Below are 24,938 nucleotides of genomic sequence, written 5' to 3'. Positions count from 1 at the left end.
TGGAACGCTGGGCGTTCCAATATGGTAATGGGGCAGCCCGGCGCCCCCCGCCCATCTCCGCCCCCCCTCACTGCCATGGGTGCGTGCACCCGGCGACACGAAAGGTCGCCATGGGTGCACGCACCATATGCCTGCACATGCGCATATACCCGTCTGTGCATGCGCAGATGGCCAACATCGGATCTGCGTGCGAATGCACGCAGATCTGAATAAGGCCCAAGATCCGCTCCCTCAGCCACTCTGAGTGCCAGGGGGAGAGAAGGCTCCTGCTGCTGGACTGTGCCGAGGTGAGATGGGGGGAGGAGAGCTCACACAGCCACACTGAGTGCCGGGGACAGGGGGAAGAGAGAGGACTCCGGCTGGCTGAGCTAAGGTGAGCCACGAAGGGGAGAGAGGACTCCTGCGGCTGCATTGTGGTAACACTAACCAGGAGCATAGAGGTGAGGACGGGTCACAATCCCAACCTTGACTTTGTTAATCCCTCCAGAGGTTATAGGCACCTGCAGAGCTAAAGGCCCCCATACATTTGGCCAACTTGTCCTAAGGACAAGAGAGCAGAGTCAGCAGCGGTGAGCGGCGGGAGCATAGAAAAAAATCCTATTCAAAAACTGGGCGGCCACTGGTTGGCTGAGCTCTCAGCCAATCAGCGGGCACCCAGTCTTTTGAATATGATTTTTTCTATTCTCCTGCTCACCACAGGGCCCGGTGTAGCAGAGGAAGTCTATAAAGAATCCTATTCAAAAGACTGGGTGGCAGGGTTGCTGCGGGGTGGCTGGCGGGGGGATGCTGCTAGTAGGGCAGAGGCAGCGGGCAGGGGATGCTGCGGGGGACAGTGACACAGAGGCGGCAGTAAAGGAGAGCCAGGCAGGGGGAGGGGGGAGCTGTCATTGTTGAAAAAAAAAGCCCATACAATGTATGGGCAGCCTGTGATTGGCTGAGCGCTCTCTAAGCCAGTCAGCAGTTTTTCTAAAGTGGCAATCATTTACCCTGCAAAATCAAACTGGTTTTGCAGTGTAAATGATTGCCACTTTAAAAAAACTGGAGCTTTCTTACCAAATCTCTCACTTTCTGAATCTCTCATCCTATTAAATCTCACCCATACAATGCAAAAACTGTAGCCAGGAGTGTTATTGCTGTGCAGATGCTGATCACAGCCTTTATTCTGCCAGAGTATCCATGATGACATGAAGCAGGCCAATCCTGTCTGCCGTGGGCTATAGGTGTTGTCATTGCTGCATCTGCCTGCAGTGGCGATATCATTGACTTCACAGGACAACATAGCAGGCTAGTGACAGGCTAGTGACAAGCTATGTGCTGTATGTTAGAAACACCAGAATCAAATCATATTGAAGACTAATAATAAATAATGCTTGTGTTATCAGAACAGAGTTGGTTAAAATACTTTTTGTATAACTAAAAAATGTTAAGATAAGGTATCATAAAAATACAAATTGTGGCTATGGAGACTGTGGTTGCGAAAAATAAATCATACAGCGTGAGCTAGAAAACAGGGTTGTGCAAGTTTGATCACTCGTGCACAGATACTTTACTGTCACACAGTATTTAAAGAAGTTGTGTTTTTCCGGGTATCCGGACTCATGTTAGATTCACTTTAAGTCGTCATTCATAAGGTCGACCACTATTGGTCAACAGTCAAAAGGTCGACAGGGTCAAAGGTCGACAGTGAAAAGGTCGAAAGTCAGAAGTTAACATGGTCAAAAGGTTGACGGTCCAAAGGTTGATTGGGTCAAAAGGTCGACCTGGTCAAAAGGTCAACATGGAAAAGGTCAACGTGCATGTTTTAACAAAATTTCGAGCAGGCATGCTGTTAGGTGGTATTTCATACCCTACCATCCACTACGGCGTGGAGGGAGAATATAATCGTGTGCTGAGCCAACCTTTTCACTGTCAACCCTTGGACCCTGCCGACCTTTTCACTGTCGACCATTAGTGGTCGACCATATGACTGTAGACCTGGACATTGTAGATTGAATATACCATAACTGTCTTTCCGGTCTGTTAAAATGCTTCATTCAATAGATGAGCAGCGCGTTAACCTCACATTTTCAGTTAAATAACACAAACTGTCCTCCTAATTGTCCGATATGCAATGCTTATGGGACTTGTGTTTGAATGGCATAAAACATTTAGGGGGTTATTCTAGTCCATTCCTTCTGACAAAATCCTTCTTAGATGGACAAAACCATGTGCACTGTGGGTGGGGCAGATGTAACTTGTGCAGAGAGAATTAGATTTGGGTGGGGTTTTTCTTCAAAGTGAGATCTATATTGAAGTGTAAAATCATGCAGTCAGTATTTTCCCTGCACAGAAACAAAATAACTCACCCAAATCTAATTCTCTCTGCACATGTTACATCTGCCCCCCTGCAGTGCACATGGTTTTGTCCATCTAAGAAGGATTTTGTCAGAAAGAATGAGCTAGAATAAACCCCTTAGTGATGATCGTAAAGGTGCGTACACACGTGGGCGATTTTGTCCAAAATCGCGGGAAATATGGTCGCTTAGCGACCATATTGCCCTCAATGGGAGTGTGCACCGGCGATATATCGCCGGGTGCGCGCTCCCGTTTTTGCCCCTGTGGTGATCGCTGGTCGCAGGAACATGCTCCTGCAACCAGCTGATTACCACTGCTGGGCTCCCCCCGGCAGTTTCTTTTTCATCAGCGACCATCTCTGGTCGCTGATGAACAGGAGAAACTGAGCAATATATTGCTCAGCCATATATTGCTCAGCAATATATGGCTGAGCAATATATCTCCCCCGTGTGTACACAGCATAAGGATGTTGAAGATGATGATTGTCACAGAAGGACGTGCGCCAGGGGTGTTTTAAGAAAGGCTGGGCCCCCTGCTGTCTGCCGGGACCGCACACACACCACACACTACACCGCACCACACTGCACCCATTATAAATATGCCACTGACTTGCACATCAAAAACAAATGAAAATGTGAAAAATAAATGTTAGCAGAAACATCGACAAAGAGACTGTTAGGCAAGTTTTGCATCTTGATCTTAACATGACAACAGTTTGTGCTGAGGTTGTTTCAAGGCTTCTCGCTACTTAGCAGAAAGGGAATTTATACTGACATTGTGGAACAAACTCATGCGCATTTGCATTGTTTAGATAACGTTGTTACGAATGATGAAACATGTATCTTCCAGTACAATCCTGAGACGAAATGTCAGTCCACGCACTGGAAAACACCATCCTCACCAAGAATAAGGATAGCACATCAAAACAAATACAAACTCAAAGTTACAGTATGTAAATTGTTTTATTTGCTATCAAGGGTGTTTTTTGAAACACTGGGTACCAGAAGATGCAACAGTAAATCAGCATTACTATACAATATTCTAACAACTTTGAGAAAAATAATCAGAGTACATACAGTAGGCCAGAGTTGTGGAAAAATGGTTTCACCCTAAACAAGTAAAATGTACCATCCACCATAGCGGTTTTTGGCCGATAAACAGATTGCAGTGCTAGAACACCTTCCATACCTTACACTGTGTGACTTCTTTCTTTTCTGTAAAGTAAATCTGTACTCAAGAGAACCCCTTTTGCATCAGTTACTGAGGTATGGAAGAAAACAGGGCACTTCTTTGACCAATGGAAAATAATAATGCAGTGTGTGGATGCAGAGGAGGTGAACACAGAAGAAGAATGGGGCTAAAATGTACTTAATATAATTAAACTAAAATTGTAGCATGAGTCTTGTTATTTAATTGCCGTACCTCGAACATGTAATAGACTTGCAAAAGGGAATATTATTCATGTTTCTATGGGATACGGTCATTGGGTCTATTTGATACGGTCACTACAGCAAGTTGGTCGACACCGTTAGGCCGACATGGGGATAAGTCAACATGGGTCAAGGTCAATATGGGTCTAGGTCAACATGGATTTAGGTAGACAGGTCATTAGGTCGACACTAGCATTAGGTTGACAGGATCTAGGTCAACAGTCAAAGGGTCGACACTGTTTTTAAGCCGACATGTGCCGCCGACAGGCGGTATTCCATGCCCTACCATCCACTAGAGAGTGGTGGGAGAATAATGCCCGAAGCATTGCGAGCGATGCGAGGGGATGCGGTGCATTGGAAACTTTGTCCATGTCAACTGTGTCGACATTCGGGTAAAAACAGTTAAAAAAAACCATGTCGACCTTTTGACTGTAGATCGAGACCCTGTCGAACGAATGCTTTTGTGGACCTATTGACCTGTCGACCTAAACCCATGTTGATCTAGAACCATGTCGACCTTTCCCCATGTCGACCTAATGGAGTCGACCTAATGCTTGTCGACCAACTTGCTATAGACCAAACGATCCCAACCCGTTTCTATGGCTATAAAAAAATTGAAACATCACATTGTAAAATCCTTAATGGTGGTAATACTGGTAACACACAAAACACAACATATCTGAGGGAAACATAATAAAACATTTAAAATACATTTCAAGTCAGAAAAATGTGTTTCTACTCCTGTTAAAAGTGTCAAAAACATCACAAGCATAATTGTACAATAATGTCCTAAAATGCATTTGCTAATAGTCGCTTTGCTGGAGAATACATTGATTCAATGTTAAGTGTAATAGAAAAAAAATTACATTCTTGCACAGGACTGGTTTGACCTTAGATAGTCACAGAGGAAAGCATTGACTCAGTCACATGATATAGCCGCAAGCACTGTACAAATTGGTGTCAGCTGGACTGGAGACAGGTGTGCAGTCATCCAATTAAAAATGTTTCGTAACAGAACTTGTTATCATTACATCATTGCAGCCCCCCTGGAGGAGAAGATACAGCTCTGAGCAGGGGGCTCTGCACTCTCTATTAACTAACAATAATAATAGTGGAGATGTAGGCCCTTATTCTGGTTCACTTGCAAAGATAAATTCCTTCTCAATTGGACAAACCCATGTGCACTGCAGGTTGGGCAGATATAACATGTGCAGAGACCGTTACATTTAGGTGTTATTTTGTTTCTGTGCAGGGAAAATACTGACTGCTTTTTTTTTACACTGCAATATAGATCTCACTTTGAAGTAAAACCCCACCCAAATCTAATTCTCTCTGCACAAGTAACATCTGCCCCACCTGCAGTGCACATGGTTTTGTCCATTTGCGAAGGAATGTGCCTTTGTGAGTGAACCAGAATAAGGGCCTTAGGTTGACTCGGCAAGCTGCGAACATCGTAGCTTACTGAGTGCCAGAGAGCCTGCCCTGCTGAAAATCCGGTCACCCCACCACTGGGCTGCATGCTGCCGCTGCAGGAAAAATCGTTCAATGGTCACTGACCATCAAATGATTTCTCCTGGGCCTGCAAATAAAAGTCAGTGGAAACTGACTTCAATTTGTGTATGCCGGGACAAAGACAGAGCGGGTGGCCTACTTCCTGTTATGTCAGCCGCCCACCCCTGGCACACATCGGACCGCCCGCATCGCTAAGGGGAATGCCCAGCATTTTCATGGGAAAGCCTATGAAATATGAAATGCTGGGTGTTCCTATGGGCGACACCTTTCCTGGCCGCCGCACACCCCTGCACCTCCCTGTTCCCTGAGAAGCCAGTCACACTGGGATCCTGTTCATGTATTGATCAATGTATTTTAATCCTGCAGCCCATGGCAAGGGACCCCAGTTTTCTGTGATTTCTGTTTAAACAATGTGGTCAAAAACCATGTTGCACCCCAAATCTAGGAATGTTGAGTGCTGTGGAATAGTGCTCTATCTATCTGTCTATCTATCTATCTATCTATCTATCTATCTATCTATCTATCTATCTATCTATCTATCTATCTATCTATCTATCCCAATGGGGACCCCCTAGGGGGAATAAACAGCACTCACCAGTCTGTAGCTCAAACATTCTGAAAGGAAGTCCAGTGTTTTAATCTGCAATCGGAATCTGCCGATGATTCGGTACTCGCAGGGACCTTTATCAAGGCAGCCAACAGTCTCAGCAAGTCACAGCTTAATCCAGTGTAGGAAAGGGGAGGGACAAGAACTTGTATACAGTTCGGCACTCTCTCCTGAATAAGCAGCTCCCATGGTGCCTTCTGGTGAAAATGGATATTATCTAATAATGCACCAGACAGTAGCATTGAACAGTGTTTTCAAAAGTAGATATAAAGTCAAAAATTCCTAACCAATGTTTGGGGCTTGCACACTGCTTTGTCATAGTTTACTTTGTACATCTTGATAAAGGGGCATGCGAACCCCAAAATTTCGGCTATGAATTTTTTACATTATGTTTACTTTTGTAAACACCATTGAGCGCCACTGTCTGCTTAATTTTTTTTAAAGTATGTATATATGAAATTATGAATACATAAATGCCCCCCGCCCCCCCCCCCCCCAGTGCAGGTACATAAATGCTACTCAGTCGCACAGCACGCTCTACTCAGCCGCACAGCATTCACAGAGCACGCGCATGCTGGCCGGCCCACGTCCGCATATTACTCCGCGGACGGAATACAATCTTCCCGCCATCCTGTCATACTATTGCCAGGTGGAAGGTCCGGCAATGCGGGTACTGCAGCCGCAAATTATCAAGTAATATGGCGGCCCAGAAGCAGGACTAGGACCCGTGGGTGCTCATCAATTTCCGTGGGTGCTCGGGCTCTTGAGCACCCACAGAATCGGCACCTATGTGTATATATATATATATATATATATATATATATATACTGCACAGTGGCGTAAATATATAATTTGCGCCCCCCTGCCGCACTTTTTTCGGCGCCCCCCTCCCCCTCTCCCTCCCCTCCCCTGCCCATACCTGACAGAGTGCCCGGCTGCATCTGCGGTCACTGTGCCGTCCAGTCTCTCCCGGCGCCGGCTCCTGCTGATAATGAAAAGAGACTCTTAGAAAATGGCTGCCAAAACTGTCTGCAATTTGGGGGGCAGCCATTTTCTGAGTGTCAGTTGTTATTATCAGCAGGAGCCGGCACCGGGAGCGAGTGACGGGAGAGTGACCGCAGATGCGGCCGGGCAGAGTAGACAGCAGCGCAGCAGGTAACTATAGCCCCGCAGCCCCCCCCCCCCCGGCGCCCATAGTTACTCTGCGCCTCCCCGCCACGGCGGGGGCTGCGGAGGCATAGTTACGCCACTGATACTGCATAAATATATATATATATAGAGAGAGAGCGAGATGAAAAACTGACCCACACTCAATATTTACAAATCCTTACAATGAGGTAGGTGCCTTCTGCATAATGGAGGGTACAAGCAGCAAAGGAACAGCGGCACGCCAGCGGTGTTTCAAAGTAATAACTATACAGTACTTCAATCGATATGCACAAATGAGATTGACATTTCAGGGCTCAATGGCCCTTTTTACAAGACTGTACAGTCAGATCCGTGCAGGCTTCAGTGTTTAAAAAAAAAAGAAAATTAAATAAATAAATTTTAAAAATGGCATGGGGTCCCTCCCCCACGGCTATAACCAGCACCAGGCTCAAAGAGCCGGGGCTGGTTTTAAAAAATCAGGGAAAATTTTGAGCAGGGCCGGATCTGGTTCCCAAAATATGGGGGACAAAATGAATAGGGGTCCCCCGTATTTTAAGAACCAGCCCCAGGCCCAACCAGCCAGCAGAGTAATGCCACAGCCAGGGGGAGACTTTTTATACAAGTCCCCCTGGCCAAAGCATTCATCCCTACCGACCAGTCAGCCTGGGCAGGGGTCCTGGGGGAGTGAGCCTGGTACCCTGGGATGTGGGTTTCGGGCTGATTAAAGTGTAAAAATAGACAAAACCATTGGGTTTTGCTGTGGAACTATGAGTCCCACCAAGCCTGGAAGGCATACTGGGACTTGGAGAACCACAAGTTCCAGCATGCGGCCCATTAATGGACTTGCTGGGACTCTTAGTTCCACAGCAAAACCAATAGTTAAAAGCTCACTGACACATAAGAGAAATAAAACTTTAATACATGCAGAGCCCATATATACTGATACTTACCTATCTTGATCCCATAGGTAAGTCCCAGTCCATCTCTCCCCGGGTCCGGTGTCCTGGGGTCCGGGTCCGGTGTCCGACGAAATCCATAGGGGACCTGTGGAAGGAAATTATACTCACGGGTCTCCTCCGTTGTAGATCTGGTCCTCTTCTTTCCTGCAGTAGTCCAGCGTACTTGGCAAAATAATAAAACGAACACCCGGCACCATCGCTACAGTCAGAAGCGCTGAATGTTTACATTCAGCGCTTCTCACTCCAAATGACGCTATTGGCCGCCTAGCGGCCAATCAGGAGTCGCTGGGCTGTACATGCACACACGCACTGGGACTAAAAGATTAATAACATCTACTGTACACCATCCAAGCTGCAGTATAGAATGCCATTGTTAATAAAGCAAAAATCAAGCAACTGGAGGTGGGGCAAATCACTGCAGGTGGGGCAGATGTAACATACAGAGAGATTTAGATTTGGGAGAAGTACTGTATGTTCAAATTAAAATCTAAATTGCTGTGTAAAAATAAAGCTGTCTAACATTTGTAGGCCACATGCAAATACAGCCATTATTTACCATGCACAGAATATATCTAACATTTGTAGGCTACATGCAAATGCAGACAGTGTCTACCTTGCACAGAAACAAAAATAAATGTACATTTACTCCCCTTGGAAGACATGATTTATTACAGACAAAGGGGGTTATTCTGGTTGATTCGCAAGGCTTCCACTGCCCCAGGCCCCTTTATGCCCCCCGCCTGCACACTTGGGTGCGTGCTTCCAGCGAACACCCTGTTTGCCGTGGCCGCACGCACCCGGGGTATGCACATGTGCAGAAATGACCCTGCGCATGTGCATATGCCCACCATCCGACCCCTTGTGAACGAAAGGGTCCGAAGGAACAGACCTGAATAAGGCCCAAAGTTAAATTTCATGCTTTTCTTTCTTTTTCTTGTCTTTCAGTAGAAACAGGAATCAGGCCCAGGAACATTATATGGAATTGCTTATTGTTTTTATTCATCTTTCTCTGCTCATAGATGTTAGAAAATGTCTGAGTTGGGTCTAGTAAAATTCCTTCAGAATCCTTTGCTCTGCCTTGGCAGCATGCTTTCAGATAGATTACTTGGAGCAGGTCACTGAGCTGGGAACTTTTCATAGAATCACACCCTATTATCACAACATATTAACAACGATATTAACAATGATATCATTAACTACATCATCCCATGTTTACTCCACAGGTCATTTGTTTTGCGGCACTGTTGATCTCTTCAACAATATCAGCGGCACCGCCTATTATAGAGTGTGTTTGGGTCTCAAGTGTACAGACAGATACCAAAGACCTAGAATAAATAACTTGTTTTGTCCTGTGTGTGTGTTTGATTGGAGCGGGTGGTTCTGAGTAACCCCCCCCCCCCCCCGCGCGCGCGCGCACGCGCTTTTACCTGTGTAAACTCAAATTTTCGTGAAATAGTCTTATTCATTTTTATTTAGTTTCAACTGAATAATTAGCGACTGACATTGCAGACTGTCATTTTATGACACAGCATACGGTACGTATTCTGTATGAATATGAAAGTCTGAATTAATGTGACTTTGCTACAAACAGATTTTGTATTCCATGGGGCAACTGAAAATGCCATGAATGTGTATGAATTTGTACAATGTGCATTATCGGAATAACGTGTACAGGACATGAGATATGGGAGGCCATCTGGGACTGGCAATGTATTACAGGCTGCTAGACAAAGTGGTATTCATGTACAGAAGATTTATTTTTTAATTCAATTCTTTTTTTGGGGTTAGAAATGCTATTATATGTACAAAAGTTTTTTTATGTGATTTTAAATATGTTACTTGTGTTGACAGGTTGATTTTATTGCAGGTGTAGGGGACAATACAATAATTGTGAGTGTGTGTGTGTGTTAGAGGGGGGGGGGTTCTTTTACATCAGTGTAGTAACATCAGCAGCTTACCCCAACTAATCATGGGAGGCGTGGTCACATCATTAGGCCACTCCCCCAAACTGTTTAAAGGGGGGTGAAAAAATACTATAAAGTGTTATTGCCCCCCCTCCCCCCCCCCCCCCCCTCAGCAGCAGCACCACACACCTACAGCATGAGCCTGCCCAGGCCTGGGTAATTAGTACCTGCCCCCCCCCCCCTCAGTAGCCCTGTCTGTACTAACAGGGGCGGATTGGGAATTAAAACCAGCCCGGGAAATATATTGAAGCAGCCCTAAAAGGGAGGGGATGTAGCTGCGCGCCGAAGGCGCGCCCGATTTTTTTGGGGGCGTGGTCTATCAATATGGGGGTGTGGCCTATTTCAACAAGGCTACGCCCAATTTTTTGCCGCTGTGGGGGCATGGCTAGTGTCTCTCTGAGCTGCTGGCTTTGTTCCCAGCCCCTCAGGCTGCAGAATAGGCGCATGCGTACAGGGTCTATTCTGCAGCCTGTGGGGCTGGGGAGATAGAGACATGGGGAGAGTGACAGCGGCCTAACCCTCCCAGCTACTGCCTAAACCTATCCCCATACCCCGCCACTCAAATCTAACCCCCACATCCTCAACCTCCATTGTAAGGCCCTAACCCCCTCTCCCCCTGCTGAACTCTCTGCCGAACTCTAACTTTCCACTCCCTCCCAGCCTAAACCTGAATACCCTAGTGCCTAAACCTAACCCCCACTTCCACGGGTTGACCCTAACCCGCCTCTTACATTCGGGATGTCGGATGTCTGTAATGCATCGTTAGCATCCTAATGCGTTTCGAAGTTCTGGCACCAGTGTTCTGACAGCAGTTGGGATACTGACTTTGGTAAACTGAAGGCCAGCATCCTGATTGCCGGGATGTCGACTGTATCCCGGCAAGGTTCGGACAGAGGTGCCATTCTGGTGATATGTTTACTACAGCTACAATTTAAATGGTAAAACCAAGTCAAGTTGCTGTTTAAATTAAATTAAGGTTGCTTTAAAATACAGGCTAACTCGCAGGAACTTCGCCCAAGAAGGCATCGCGGCTACTACATGTTACAGATTAAAAAACAAAAATAAACTAAAGGCATGATAAATCAATGAAATCTTTTATTTCGGGTATGGGTGAAAACCGGACCAGGACAAAACCCCCGGACCGCCGGACCGGACATCAAACTCAGCAAACTGTAGCCTCCGGTCCGGGGGGTGTCTTGTACGGGGGTGTCCTGTGGGGGGGCTGCCTGTCACACCTGTCACCAGGTAGAGGAGGAGGGGGTACAATAAAGCCTCCCTGTATGGTCCGGGCATGTAGCAAAAACCGGACGGTCCGGACCACATGGGGAGGCTGTAATCACCCCTTCCCCATGTCCCTGGTGATAGCTATCACAGGGACCCCCCCGGACAAGACACCCCCCGGACAGGACACCCCCCGGACAGGACACCCCCCGGACAGGACACCCCCCGGACCGGACCCTACAAGCTCCGGACTGCAGATTTTGATGTCCTGTCCGGCGGTCCGGAGTGTAGTCCGGGTCCGGTTTTTACATAGTCCCTTTTATTTCTTTTATGTCAACCCTGCACTTCTCACTCCCTGCTGTCCTGCACCTCTCCATCCCTCTTGCACCTCTCCACCTCTCTGTCCCCCATCACTCTTGCACCTCTCTGATCTCTTGCACCCCTCTGTCCTCCTTGCACCCCTCTGTCCTCCTTGCACCCCTCTGTCCCACCTTGCACCCCTCTGTCCCCCCTGCACCCATCCATCACCTCATGTCCCCCTGGCACCACTGCACCCATAGTCACCCTTGCACATCTCTGTCCCCAAATGGGCCCTGCATCTCTCTGTTGTTCCTGTACCTCTCTGTCACTCCTGCACCACTCTGCCCCCCCTGGACCTCCCTGCAACCCCCCATCTCTACTTCCCCCTTCGCCCCTGTACCTCTCCATCCCCTTCACCAACCTTTCACTAGCTCAAAACATAAAAAAAAAGGCTCCACAAAACTTACTCAGCTTTCCTAACTGGGCAGCAGGCATCTGGGCGGCCATGCGGGCAGCAGACATTAATCAGCCAGGCGGCCGGGTGGGCAGCAGGCATCAGGAGGCTTGGTGGTGCGGCTGGTGGCAGCCTTGCAGGCATTGTGACGGGCAGGCGCGGAAAATAAATACACTTCTTGCCCAGTGTCCAATCTCCCGCGTAGGTGCTGCTGCAGCCGTGTCTCCGCCTCCTTCAGTGGAGCTTCACAATCAAAGCCGTCGGCGTCGGCGCCGCGGATAGGGATTGCCAATGCAGATCCCATCTGTGTTGGCTGGAGAGAGGGGAGGGGGGGCGGCAGCGACAGCGACAGAAGCTACTCACCGCGCTTCTGTCAACATTCCAGCGGCCGCAGCTGCTCAGCATAGCCCAAAACAAATATGGCCGCCGCATATATGCATTTAATATATGCATATATGCGGCGGCCATATTTGTTTTGGGCAATGCTGCCGTTTATGACCAGGCTGGGCTGCGGCCGCTTTAATCAAGGTAAGCGACCCAGCCAGAGTGAAATCTGGTCCGGCCCACCGGGAAACAGCCCGGTTTCCCGGTGGGCCAATCCGCCTCTGTGTACTAATAACTAATACTTGGTAGCCCTGTCTATACTAATACTCGGTAGCCCTGTCTAAACATGTTTTAGTGTTTTGTTATTCTTAGGGAGCCTTTTGTGTCAAGAAAATGTAATAATAAAAAAAATCCATATAAATGTATATGACACTTTTTAAATAGGTTCAACTTCAACTTTATAATTTGGTCTCCATCATGTTGATGTTATGATGTATTATACTACGTTTAATGTATTGCAAGTGGGTTAGAATAAATCACATTAGAACTGACAAATTGTGTTTTTCCTCTAACTGCAAATGACAGTTGGCAGACTTTCAGTTGAGCATTTTATGTATGATTTGACTTTTAAATTAATCATTTACTAACACCAAATATTCTATTCTTTAAGGATGTAAATCAGAAGCTGCAAGAAGACAACCAAGAACTTAGAGACCTATGTTGTTTCTTGGACGACGACAGGCAAAAAGGAAAACGGATTTCTAGAGAATGGCAACGCTTGGGAAGATTTACTTCAGGGATCATGCAAAAAGAAGTCACTTTATATTTACAGAAACTGAAGGAACTTGAAGTAAGGCAGGAAGAAGTGGTAAAAGAAAACTTAGAGCTGAAAGAACTTTGTTTTTTATTAGATGAGGAGAAAATTGGTGGAGCGGGTAGTCGCTGTTCCATCGATAGCCAAATTAGCCTCTGTCACTTGAATACAACAACCGGTACTTTTCTAAGAGATGTTGGTGATGGAAGTAGCACATCCAGTGCAGGTAGCACGGATAGTCCAGACCATCATAAGGCAAATTCCACCAATAGTCCCGAAAACCTTCAAAAAACCAGGGGTGAAGGAAGTCCTGAACACCAGAAACATGGAAGTGGCAGCCCGGAAACTCTTCAAAAGCGCAGGAGTTCAGCAAGCCCTGACCATCAGAAACATCTGAAAAGTGCAAGTCCAGACCATCATAAAAGTGTGGGTAAAAGTAGTCCTGAGCCACAAAGGCATACTTGTAGTAGCCCAGAAAATCTACAAAAACAAATATTAATTAGTAGCCCTGAACATTTTAAAAAACATAGGCCTGGTGGTAGTCCAGAGTACCAAAAGCTGAGCAGTGGCACCCCAGAACATCTTCAAAAACATACATTAATTGGAAACTCAGAACATCTCCAGAAAGCAAGGGGCACTAGCCCTGAGCATCTCAGACAACATTTTGGAGGTAGCCCAGAACATCTCAAACTTTTGAGTGGGAGCAGCAGGGAAGGCACCTTAAGGAGACAAGTAGCAGATGAAATGTCATCTCATCACAGAAGTGTGTACAATGGAATGAATGGTGGGTGGACAAGCCTACTGAAATCCCCATTTTCTTAAATGGAGTTTTCTGCATGTGTTAAACAACTAGAATAAACATAATACATACATGTGAACAAATCATAAATGCATGCTGTAGCCTAAATAAAATTGTATATCAATAATGGCCAGTCATTGTCAGGGTTGGACTTGTATTGCCCACCGGGCCTTTCAATGCCTATTAGCAGAAACTATTCCTATAATTGGTGAATTGTACTTGGACAATTCTGAACATTCCTGGCCACTTTGAGAGTAAACCTTCCATCACATCTAGTTGAAGTGTTTGGTTTTGCATAATTTATAGTTAGTTTAATTCATTCAATCAATCAAATAATCTTAGTTTCTTCAAACTGCTTTAGCATTCCGTACACATGAATACTGACACTAATCACACTGCACTTTGTTATCTGTGTCCTGTTGGTTGTTTAAAGTTATTTGACAATTTAGGTACAGTATAATGCATGGAATGAATCTGCGGTTGAAAAAGAGTACATAAAGTTTATACTTTACATTAGATAAAGTCACAGAATTATCAGAATCAGAATCAACTTTATTGGCCATGTACTGTATACACGCATATACTAGGAATTCTTGGCAGTTGAACACTGTTATATAAATAGATGTTATGTATTCTACTGTACATAAATATATTGAATCTCTGCAGGGAGTGGTACTCCATTGATATTAATGTACTATAACATACCAAAGTATTACAAATTACTGTTTTTATGCAAAGTGTAAGTTTGAAGTTAACGCTCTATAGCAAGAGTTTTATCCAATAATACGTAGTACAGTGAAAGTGATTGTTGCTGTAGTCTTGGCCCTGAATCCGATAGTATTTAACTTTTCAGTAATGCTTAAACCAGCAATTCCACATTAGATGTTTTTTGTTTTTTTGTGAGTGAGTGAATCATATGTCTGATAGTTATTTTTCTACTACAGCCTCCTACAAATTATTATATCCTTTTATACAGTAATTCTGGAGCCAAAGTATTATGGCTGTAAAGCACAGCCCACACTGTCAGCATATGATATGATGTTAGAGGGGTAGGCATAAATGATATAAAACAGAACTTAGAAAGGCATGCAAAAACCCTGTGCTTCCTACACCGTTGACCAAATGTAGTAGCTTCTGAGTTTGGCGGTCATGCAGAATGCCGACTCAACTCAGAGTTTTTTTTAAAGAGGCAATCCTTTACAAGGCATGGTTTTGCCTTGTAAATAATTGCCACTTTAAAAAAAACCTCTGTGTCCGGCCAGCATCCCACATGGCCAATGAACTCGGAGGCTATTACATTTGGCCATAGTGACTGTGGTTGCCGTGGTAGTCATAGTAATGTGGGAAACCTGAATACTTGATAAACAATAATAGAGACCAAGGAGAAATTGTAATCTTCAAGACTTGTTTCATAGACTGCCATAATGATTTTTGATAAACTTTTTTTATTGGGTTTCTATTTTTAAATTTTAAAGATGTAATTATTTCAGTTTGTGGAAAATAATATATAACTATCTTTCTTCTCCAAGTTGGGGTATTTGCTAAATCATGAATTTATTTGCTGCTACATAGTGTACAGTATATATTATAATTTTAATTGGTTATTAATTAAAAGTCAATATACTGTATAATAGCTCTAGTATTGTATGTTTTTTTTATGGGGAGGCAGGTTTGTTGATTGTTTTTAACTTATCTTTTGGTAAATTTACTGTTTTAATACTTTTCAACTAATTGCACATTCTTGGCAATTAATACTGCAATGCAGAATATCTCCCTATGGTTCCTTAGCAAATTTGTTATTTGTCTACTTGCAAATGCTGCTAAGAATTATATTATGAAACTATGCAAATTACATTTGTTTTACATATTTAAATTTAACGCGTGTGACAACCATGCTAGATAACTGTTCATCTTTACACCTTGATGTGCTAAAGAGCTTTGTTTTATTTAAGTGGTTTATTATGAATCATGTTTTCTATCTATGATTTCATGGCAAGCTGAGATAACTGTGTCAAGGAGTGATATCAAGGGGATTTACATTACTGTAGCGTGTCTTTCCCAGTTGGAAATATGAGAAATTAAAGAAAAAAAATTGGTGACTAGTGTAACCTGCCAAATGAGACTGTAAACTATATAATTATGGGTACGGATCATAGGGTCCACAAGAAGAAGGTTGACATGCATCAGGTCTACCACTGAAGGTCAACATGCATCAAGGTCGACCTGTCTGAAAGTCGACTTGGGGTTAGATTGACAGGGTCATTAGGTTGATGCATTAGGTCTACCACTGAAGGTCAACATGCATCAAGGTTGACATGTCTGAAAGTCGATTTGGGGTTAGGTTGACAGGGTTATTAGGTTGACATAAGCATTAAGTTGACATGGGCAAGGGTGACAGTTAAAAGATCGACATGGGATTTTTCTCTTTTGTATCCCGAATGTCGACAGAGTGCGCTCGCCCTACTTCGGGCACGTTGTCTCAATAAGCTGGGCACACTATTTTACTCTTCCACTGTGCCCTAGTGGATGGTAAGGCATGAAATACTGCCTCTCGGCTCAAAAAAAAAATGAAAAAACCCTTGTCAACCTTTTGACTGTCGAGCTAGCCCATGTTGACCTAATGCATGTGTCGACTTAATGTCCCTGTTGACCTAACCCCATGACGACCTTGATGCATATCATCCTTCAATGTTCAACCTAATGCATGTCGTCCTTCCTCTTGTAGATCTAGGGACCGTATACCTTAATTACACCTCCAAAAATATATGGGTTTATATCAGGAAACAATGCAGATGAGAAGTTGGTGTGGTCACACTACTGTATTTGGGGGAAGGCAACATAAAATATGGGGTGTCAGCACTTTGTAAGCACTAAGCCACATCCTGCAAGTTCACTTTCTGGAGCTACAGATATGTCCAGTTTCATCCTAAGGTTTATGATGAGCCACGTTACTGTGAATAGTGTGCCCTTAAGTATACACCGGTACGACATCACCAGAGATGAGACTTTTCCCCAATTCTCCCAGATCAAAGCCGACAAGGAAGTACCTACTAGGAACTTCTTTCAGTTCCTTCAACTTAGACATCTTCACTCCACAGTGAAGTCTATTATCATCAACAGACCCTTATCTACCTTTGAGGCACTGTGCCTTCGACGGTCCACCACTAGAGGACTAATTTCTCTTATATACACACTACTCATTGATAAATCCACCCCCCAACAAGTCACTTCTGAAAAGGCCTGGGGTACAGACTTAAACGGTTCATTAAGCGAAGAGGATTGATCAGAGATATGGGGCAACGCCGCCTTAAGTTCTATATGTGTCAAAATTAAAGGAAACAAATATAAACTGCTTTATAGGTGGTATTACGTTCCCTCTAGACTCCAATGTATCGGACAGATGTTGGAGGGGATGCGATGCCGCAGGATCATTCATGCATATCTGGTGGACATGCCCTAAGATAGCTGATCTATGGAAATAGGTCATCCAATACTTAGAAAATCTAGTACTGGCACCCATTCCAAATGACCCCAAATATTTTCTCCTACCACTGGATGTCCCAACCCTATCCAAGCCACAAAACAAATTGATGCGTCATGTAGTTTCTGCGGCCACCTGCCAGATCGTGATGGATTGGAAAAAAACGGCGGCTCCCTCCATGCACTCCATAATATGCAGCTTATGGCATGTGTACCTCATGGAATATATGACAAGCATCCTTAAACACTCCTCTAAAAAATTAAACTCCGTTTGGGCCCCTTGGGCATCCCTCCAGCAGACCACTTCCCCATTGAGTACATGATACCGAACCTTGCTGACTGACCCCTAATGTACTACTGCTATTATCATATTCCACTGAGGACCAACCTTTCCTTCTCCCGCTCCTTTTCCTTCTACCTCTCTTTCTACCCCCATTCTTCATCCTCTTCCTTTCCTAAATCTTAGTTTCTTTATTTTCCCTTTCTGACATCCTTTTCTTACAATTTATTCTTATCTCTATACAAAATTGTTAAAAAGAATCATGTTTCATTTTTTTTTCATAATTATTTTTGCACCACATCTGATCTTTCCAATCTATGTGTGGACTTTTCTGCTTCTATGTTTTGGAGCTATTTCTATTTTGTATTGTGATTCGGCAATAAACAAATTTGAAAAAAAAAAGTATACACAGGCACATGCGTAGGAATGCATAGTGCATATGCATCTATACTGTAGCCAGTCGTGGCAGGCTGTAGAGAATTGCTGCCGCAATGCGCACGCAAGCGGCAAGCGAAAATCAATCAAAGAAAAACTGGATACATCTGTTGGTCATTTGCAGAATGTGTTCAAACCTTCAGAAATTTTATATTTTGGAGATTTGACTGCTCCTGCGCTGCATTACCGATCAAATAGGTGGGGGAGGGGTGGAATGGTGCTAAGGACATATAAACATTTACAGTATGTTATGATGTGTGTATTATATGTGTTGACTACAGTAGTTATCACAGGGATTGGTAGTGTTGTGTTTATTCAGCCGCCATGCTGCACCTGAACCTCAGCATGAGGACTTCACTTCTCCTTCTCAGTCCCTCACCCAACTCCAATTGGCTAGTTTTAAAAGAGTTGGGGGGGGGGGTGGCTTAGATGAAGCCTTATGAATGAATAATGAAACTAATTAGGCTGTGTTTATGAGATGTGTGTCCTGTTGGTTATTTGTAAACTTAGGAACAGTACAGTACTGAAATGTATTTGTTTAGCCCCAAGTTAAATGCATAAAATGAATCCGCTGTAGAATACATTAATAAAGTTTATACTTTCCATTAGTTAAGGTTACAGATATAAATGTACAGGACTTCTTTATACAGTATATCAGTTATATACTCAGAGAATCACACCATATCACCTGCTGTCCTGCAGATCTTGAGAATAATAATAAAAAATTGTTAGACTGAGTGCCAAATATGATTGACCTCTCAATGAAGAGCAGCTGCTTAGTGGGGTTAGTCATATCCCAATAACAATGGAGGAAAAAAAGAAGAAAAGCAGCGCTCAAATAATAAAAAAAAACAGAGTGAATTGATACACAATTTAATATTTCAAATAAAAAAATATTAAAATGCCTATTTGGAAACAAAAGAAGGGGCATGGGACCATGTAGGGTCATTGAATATAACCTGCACTGGACTTATTGGCATAGTCCCTGAATTGAGTCCATTGGTGAAGTGTCCAATTGCCGCTGGAGGATTATTGTCCAATGGTGATGGATGCAAACCGCAGATGAGTCCTCTCTAGTACATGGCTCGGATCCACAGCTGGCATATGGTGGTACTGCAATGAGGGGAACTTGGTCCAGATGACTGAGCAGGTGCAGTTGCCAATAGTATGGAGAAGGGTCCCAGGTCACACAACGCTACACTTCACAATTGGACGCCGTGAATTCGGGGACTATGCCAGTCCAGTGAAGGTTATGCTTACCCCCTTACATGGTCCCATGCCCCTTCTTTTGTTAACATATAAGCATTTTAATATATTTTTATTTTTATTTTAAATATTAAACTGTTTATCAATTCACTATGTTTTTTATTATTTGAGCGCTGTCCTGCAGATCTTCGCTAGAAGTACTGTAGGAATAATGTGGGAGTGTGACCTGATCTGGGACTAAGTAAAAACCGGAACCAGACAGGCTCCATTCATCAAACTGTGCCATTCCGGACCTTGTAGTGTCCGGTCCGTGTTCATGTCCAGAAGAGTGACTAGTTTGGGGGATGCCTATGGCAGCTGTGACCTGGGAGATGTCTAGGGAGAGATTACAGCCTCCCTTTATGGTCCGGATCATTTTGTTTTTTTACTACACCCCAAGGCTATACTGGGCAGCTGCAGTCTCTCCCTCTATGTCTCTCTGGTGACAGCTGTCACAGGCACACCCACCAGATGGGAAACCCCCGTATAGAAAATCCCCCAGACTGAACACTAATAGCTCTGAAATGACAGCCTCTGGAGCATGTCCGATTTGGGGTTCCGGAGTCCAGTACTTATCCATTCCCATCTGATCCTTTTGCAGTGTCCCATTGTTGTGACTGCTCTTATCACCACGAATGGATAAAAAAAAAAAAAACAGCATTCATTTTATTTGCATGCCTCAACATCACAGATGTTTTCTATCCAGGGAAAGGCATTCCAGTTACTTAAGTGAATAATATACTTAATCTGAATTTAAATTTTTATTCCATTTTAATGACTGTAGTTTAATCCTCTTTTCCGTTTATCACATACCTCCAAAAATAAACAGTTGCATGAAGAATTGTTTTTTTTTTTTCTTGAAGGTTTAAAAAAAACAGAGCACAGAATCTAATGAGATGCAGAGTGCAGACGGGATCAGAATATATTTAACATTTCTTTTCAGATCAATGTTATTTTATCACAGGAATAATAAATGTTTATGATACATTTGGTAATTGATTTCTATTTAGAAACCAACACTTTCCTGTGTTTTTTTTTCTAATTAGTTTTCATTTTGTTACTCATCAAGTCGCTGTTCTCCAGTACAGATACTTATATGTGACAAAACTGCTACAACAGAACATTTTATTGCTATTCCAGCTGAATATGAAACCTTAACATTGCAGACTTGTCCTGTAAAGACAAGTTAAAAAAAAAACTTCCTGGGCACATGTCCTTGGTGTATTCAGATGGAGGTCACAAAGCTTTTTATCTTGCATATAGAACTTTACAGATATTTATAAAGGTAACTATTGGAAAAGTTTATACGTAAATGACTAATGCAGTTGAATATTGTTGGGTATATGAGATGTAGCCTTGCTTTTTATTGTGGTCATGAATTTCAATAATTTCTGCAGTATACTGTACTTTGATTATACACAAAAATATATATAAACAGGGCTGCCATCAGAAATGATGGAGACTGGGATTGGCAAAAAGGCAGCCCCCTGCCGTGATGGAGAGGAAGTAAGCGTAATATAGGGAAATGGTAGAGACAGAAGGAATAGGCAGGAAAGTGAGAATTAATAGGGTTGTGTGTGTTTGTGTGTGTGTGAGAGAGAGATAGAGAGAGAGAGAGAGAGAGAGAGAGAGAGAGAGAGAGAGAGAGAGAGAGAGAGAAAGAGAAAGAAGGTAATAGGTGGAAATGAATGAGGGAGAGAGGATGAATAAGGGAAATTGGAGAGTGTGCGACAGAGAGTGAGAAACAGAAGAGGGATAAAGCCACGAATTTTACTATTGTCTAAAAATGTGTTGACAGTGGTGATCTTGTTAGCAATATAGTTACACGTAATGCATAAGTGTGGTAAAACCAAATGCATTACGTGTAACTATATTGTTAACAAAATCACCACTGTCAACACATCTTTAGACAATAGTAAAATTTGTGGCTTTATTAATTGCAACATGACTTTCACCATATATATGCTGTTATGCGACTGTAATTTAAAGTATGTTGGTCGTACCAAGAGACCTCTGCGAGTTAGATTTCTTGAACACCGAAGAAACATTTTAAAAAGGTTCACTTCTGCACAGTGTATCACGGCGATCCCAAGTGCCTCTGACTTATAGGTTTGGAACATGTACCACCCACTAAACGGGGGGCAGGCAGCTATCAGAAGTATTTGGATGCTCAAACTGGGGACACACTCCAGCGTCTTTATCTGCCAGCAGCGCCCTTTTAGGAATACAGCGGCTAAGGCTATTGGAATTTCTCTGGTCCGAAGTGAAGGTACCTGCGGTCCAGCGGGCCTCATACAGAGATCATCCGAGTGGGAGGAGTTTACCCATGAATTATCATAACCATGGTTATCTAACACTCTATGAAGATCTTTAACAAAGCTCAGTAACAGGATATTCCTGAATTATAGTCCTAAAGCTCTTTAGATTTTATACAATTGTGTGAAAACACTCACCCACACGAATCTTGTCGTGAGGTTGATAAACTTCTTCTGCCATACCCCTGACGAAGTCCTCTGTAACGAAACGCGTTGGGTTTTATGAATAAAGGACCATTTGTCTGACTAGGATTCGTTTCCTGATTTGAAAAGTGAATGGAAGAATTATGTGGGTTTTTTAAAGAATAACTGAATATAGAATATACTAAAGGTGTTAATTGGCTAGGTGGTACTGTGTTTAGCGTGCTCCGATAACCCCCTTGCTGCATTTCTGTACATCTTTGGTTCTCACTAACAGGAGAACCATATCGGAGGAGCTGCTGTTAGATTAGGAATAGCGCACCACGGAGGTTAACCCATTTGTTGATTTTAATTATGTACTTCTGTCTCCGCATTAAGTTTGAGTATATACATTTATGTGCAATTTAGCAAGTGGTTGTATCACGCACATGTTAATTATTCATTCATTAGGAAGGGTATATACCCAGACTGGGAACCATGTCAGACACCTTTGATAAAGCTGCAGTTGGCAGTGAAATGCATCAGTTGCCCCCTCTCACACCCAGGACTTTCATTGTGGACTTTCTAGCCCCTAGTGGATCAATTTGACCACCTGCTCCATTGAAACCCCCCCACCCCCCGCACTCCCATTGAAGGAACCCGCAGCCCACCGTCCCCCCCGGGGGCTCCATTCCACCTGGCCACCGGTGTGTGCAAACATCAGTCCAGACCAATGGGTCCCCTGCCTTCTACCTCCAGCGGGTGCCTACAGCTCTGTGCCGATAGTAAGGATTACAGTGGCCAATTGGTGGCTCCTTCACTCTGGACTTCTCGGACGCCCCAGCCATCGGCGTGTGAGGACTCCAGTTCTTTCTGTGGGTTTTCCACCTCCAGCAGTTACTAACAACTCCGCAACAATAGTGAGGATTACAGCAACACGGGAACTGGAGCCCACCACCCATGGTGACAAACATCATCTGGTAAATTGCATTTACCATGTGACTCCAGTCCACATGGGCTTACAATAAGCTATCCATCTGCATTCTTCCCTCCTGAGGCGTGAAAGTGATTTTTTATCAATTATATGGTTCAATTTATTTAAGAATTATTTTTATTTATTGAATATTGTGTTATTTATGTGATATCAAGCAAAGTTTCTATATATTGTCTAACACGCGTTATTATTTTTGCAGTAGCGCTGCTCACATGCTTTTTGCATGATTGTGTTTTCCTTTTGTCTTGGTGGGGACTGACTACCCTCCCCCCCCCCCCCCCTTTGAGCAGCTGCTACTTTAGAGATCCAACCCCTGTCTTAGCGCCTGAATATATACTGTTTAAATATTTTTTTCTATTCTAAAAAGGAGCCTGCCCTTCTGGGGATTTAAAGGGTGAATGAAGCCTTTGCCAAGATTCTCTAGAATGTGTTAATACTTGGCTTTAGTTTTAGAGATGGACAACTTAGGCAGTTTGGAATGAGCTTTATGGTCAATTGTACAGTGGTAGGGAGTCTGCCTTTCTCTACACTGAAAAATGCATGATACTGTAGTGTACTGTAGTGGCAACTCTTCTAGGGTCCAGATTGGCAGTGAAAGACATTGTGTAGTGCACTCAATTTCCCATTGGATAATTTTGTCTGTCCTGGCAGCTCAACCATGGCAGACCAATTGTTAAGGTAGCCATAGGACAATGGACCAGGTAAACACCAGAACCTCCAAATGTAGGGCACCAAATTGATGCAAACAGCAGTGTCTAAAGAGTCACTTGACAATCTAGAAGGGGATTCCCATCAAGGCTGCAAATGTTAATAGGCAATTCCAATCTTGCTACTGGTTTACCCAAGGACTGAGAAAACGCCATGTCCATAAAGTTCCCAGCAACTCTGCTGTCTAACTGCAGAAACCTCAGTATGTTGTTTGTGGACAGAAACTTGAAATGGAATTACAGTAGCACATAATTATTGGAAGAGACTGTATATAGGACCAAATGAATCCCCTCCACTTCATTTAGGTGGTGACTTTTCCAGATTTTAGAGAGCAGGAATGGGCATGTTTTCCCTTGCTGCAATAGAAACATAAACCAAGACTCTATCTCCTGGTCTTTTCAGCAGGGAATCAAAATGCCCTAAGCTGCATGGGCTCCACAAAATCTTCTAATTATCCGGAACCACAGTACGTGTGGACAATGGAAACCGCTCCTTTTCCACCCTTATCTCCCTAATTCACCTGTAGATCTTGATTGTCCGTTGCATTGAGCTAGCCAGGGACTCAGTATCTTGACTTTGTACTTCAACCATGCATCACTATTCATCCTAAGTATATTCTAGATCCAGTACTACAATGTATTTAAATAGACTTAAGTATGTGGAAGATTTTCTATTTTTCTGACTTCATGTAAAAGAACAATTATTGATTTATGTTTTGCCATATGTACTTTTCAGTCTTTGGTATATTGCATTCATGTGGTCTAATCTAGTGTTCTATACCAGTGGTCTAATCTAGTATTCTATACCAGTATTATGTAGCATTTTAATTTTAGTACATTACAGTATATTGTGTATACTATAATGCTCTTTTGTAACTTGGACTGTTTATTATGCACCGGTAGTAACATTCTGTGGGAGCTAGTGTTGCAATTGCGCCACAGACTGTGCATTTGCAATGCATATTTTTATTGTTTGTAAATCTCTATGGCAACGGTCCTGGGATGTGTCACGTCACTGTGGTGAGTTCACCTCTGGGTTGCCAATGTCGGTGTTTGCATATGGGGCTCTGTAGAGTGTATTTAAGATAAGTTAAGATAAGCTGTAACACTGTCTTTGTAGCCTGATGACGAAATCTAAAAATGTTTAAATGTTAGCATCTACTGCCATTATGATTGCATTTCTGAGTGTCATAATACATCTATGCTATTTGGACCTCTGTATTTCTCATATTTGGAGTTGTAAAATCTTTTTTTTTTTTAAGTATTCTGTCTCCGTGGCGACGCTAGTTTTTTTGTGCAGCTTTTCACAGTCATACCAATTTGGCAATCTGTGTTGTCCTAGTTTTGATATCAGTGCATCTCTGAAAGCAGCACAGTGGCAACTGATCTATAATTCTATCATACACATTTTGCAGTAACAATCATTGTTTTTGCACAATCACCAAATCTACAAGTTTCAATAAACAAATTAAACAGCTTTATGTTTTTTGCACCT

At 43.4% G+C, this 24,938-nt stretch overlaps 1 protein-coding gene across 1 annotated transcript in view; it reads left to right on the top strand.

Annotated features, from left to right (window-relative positions):
- The window catches only part of CCDC85A (coiled-coil domain containing 85A), a 301,044-nt gene that overhangs the window by 52,749 nt on the left and 223,357 nt on the right, over positions 1–24,938 (top strand). Inside the window, exon 2 of the mRNA XM_083175899.1 lies at positions 12,925–13,852. Within this exon, the coding sequence (XP_083032025.1) occupies positions 12,925–13,852 (928 nt within the window). The remainder of the gene's footprint in view (positions 1–12,924; positions 13,853–24,938) is intronic.

Source organism: Crinia signifera, chromosome 3 (genome assembly GCF_055691185.1).
Source record: "Crinia signifera chromosome 3, ASM5569118v1, whole genome shotgun sequence".
NCBI classification, from domain to species: domain Eukaryota; kingdom Metazoa; phylum Chordata; class Amphibia; order Anura; family Myobatrachidae; genus Crinia; species Crinia signifera.
Note: the sequence above shows the minus strand (reverse complement) of the source record. Positions and strands in the feature narration are given on the sequence as shown.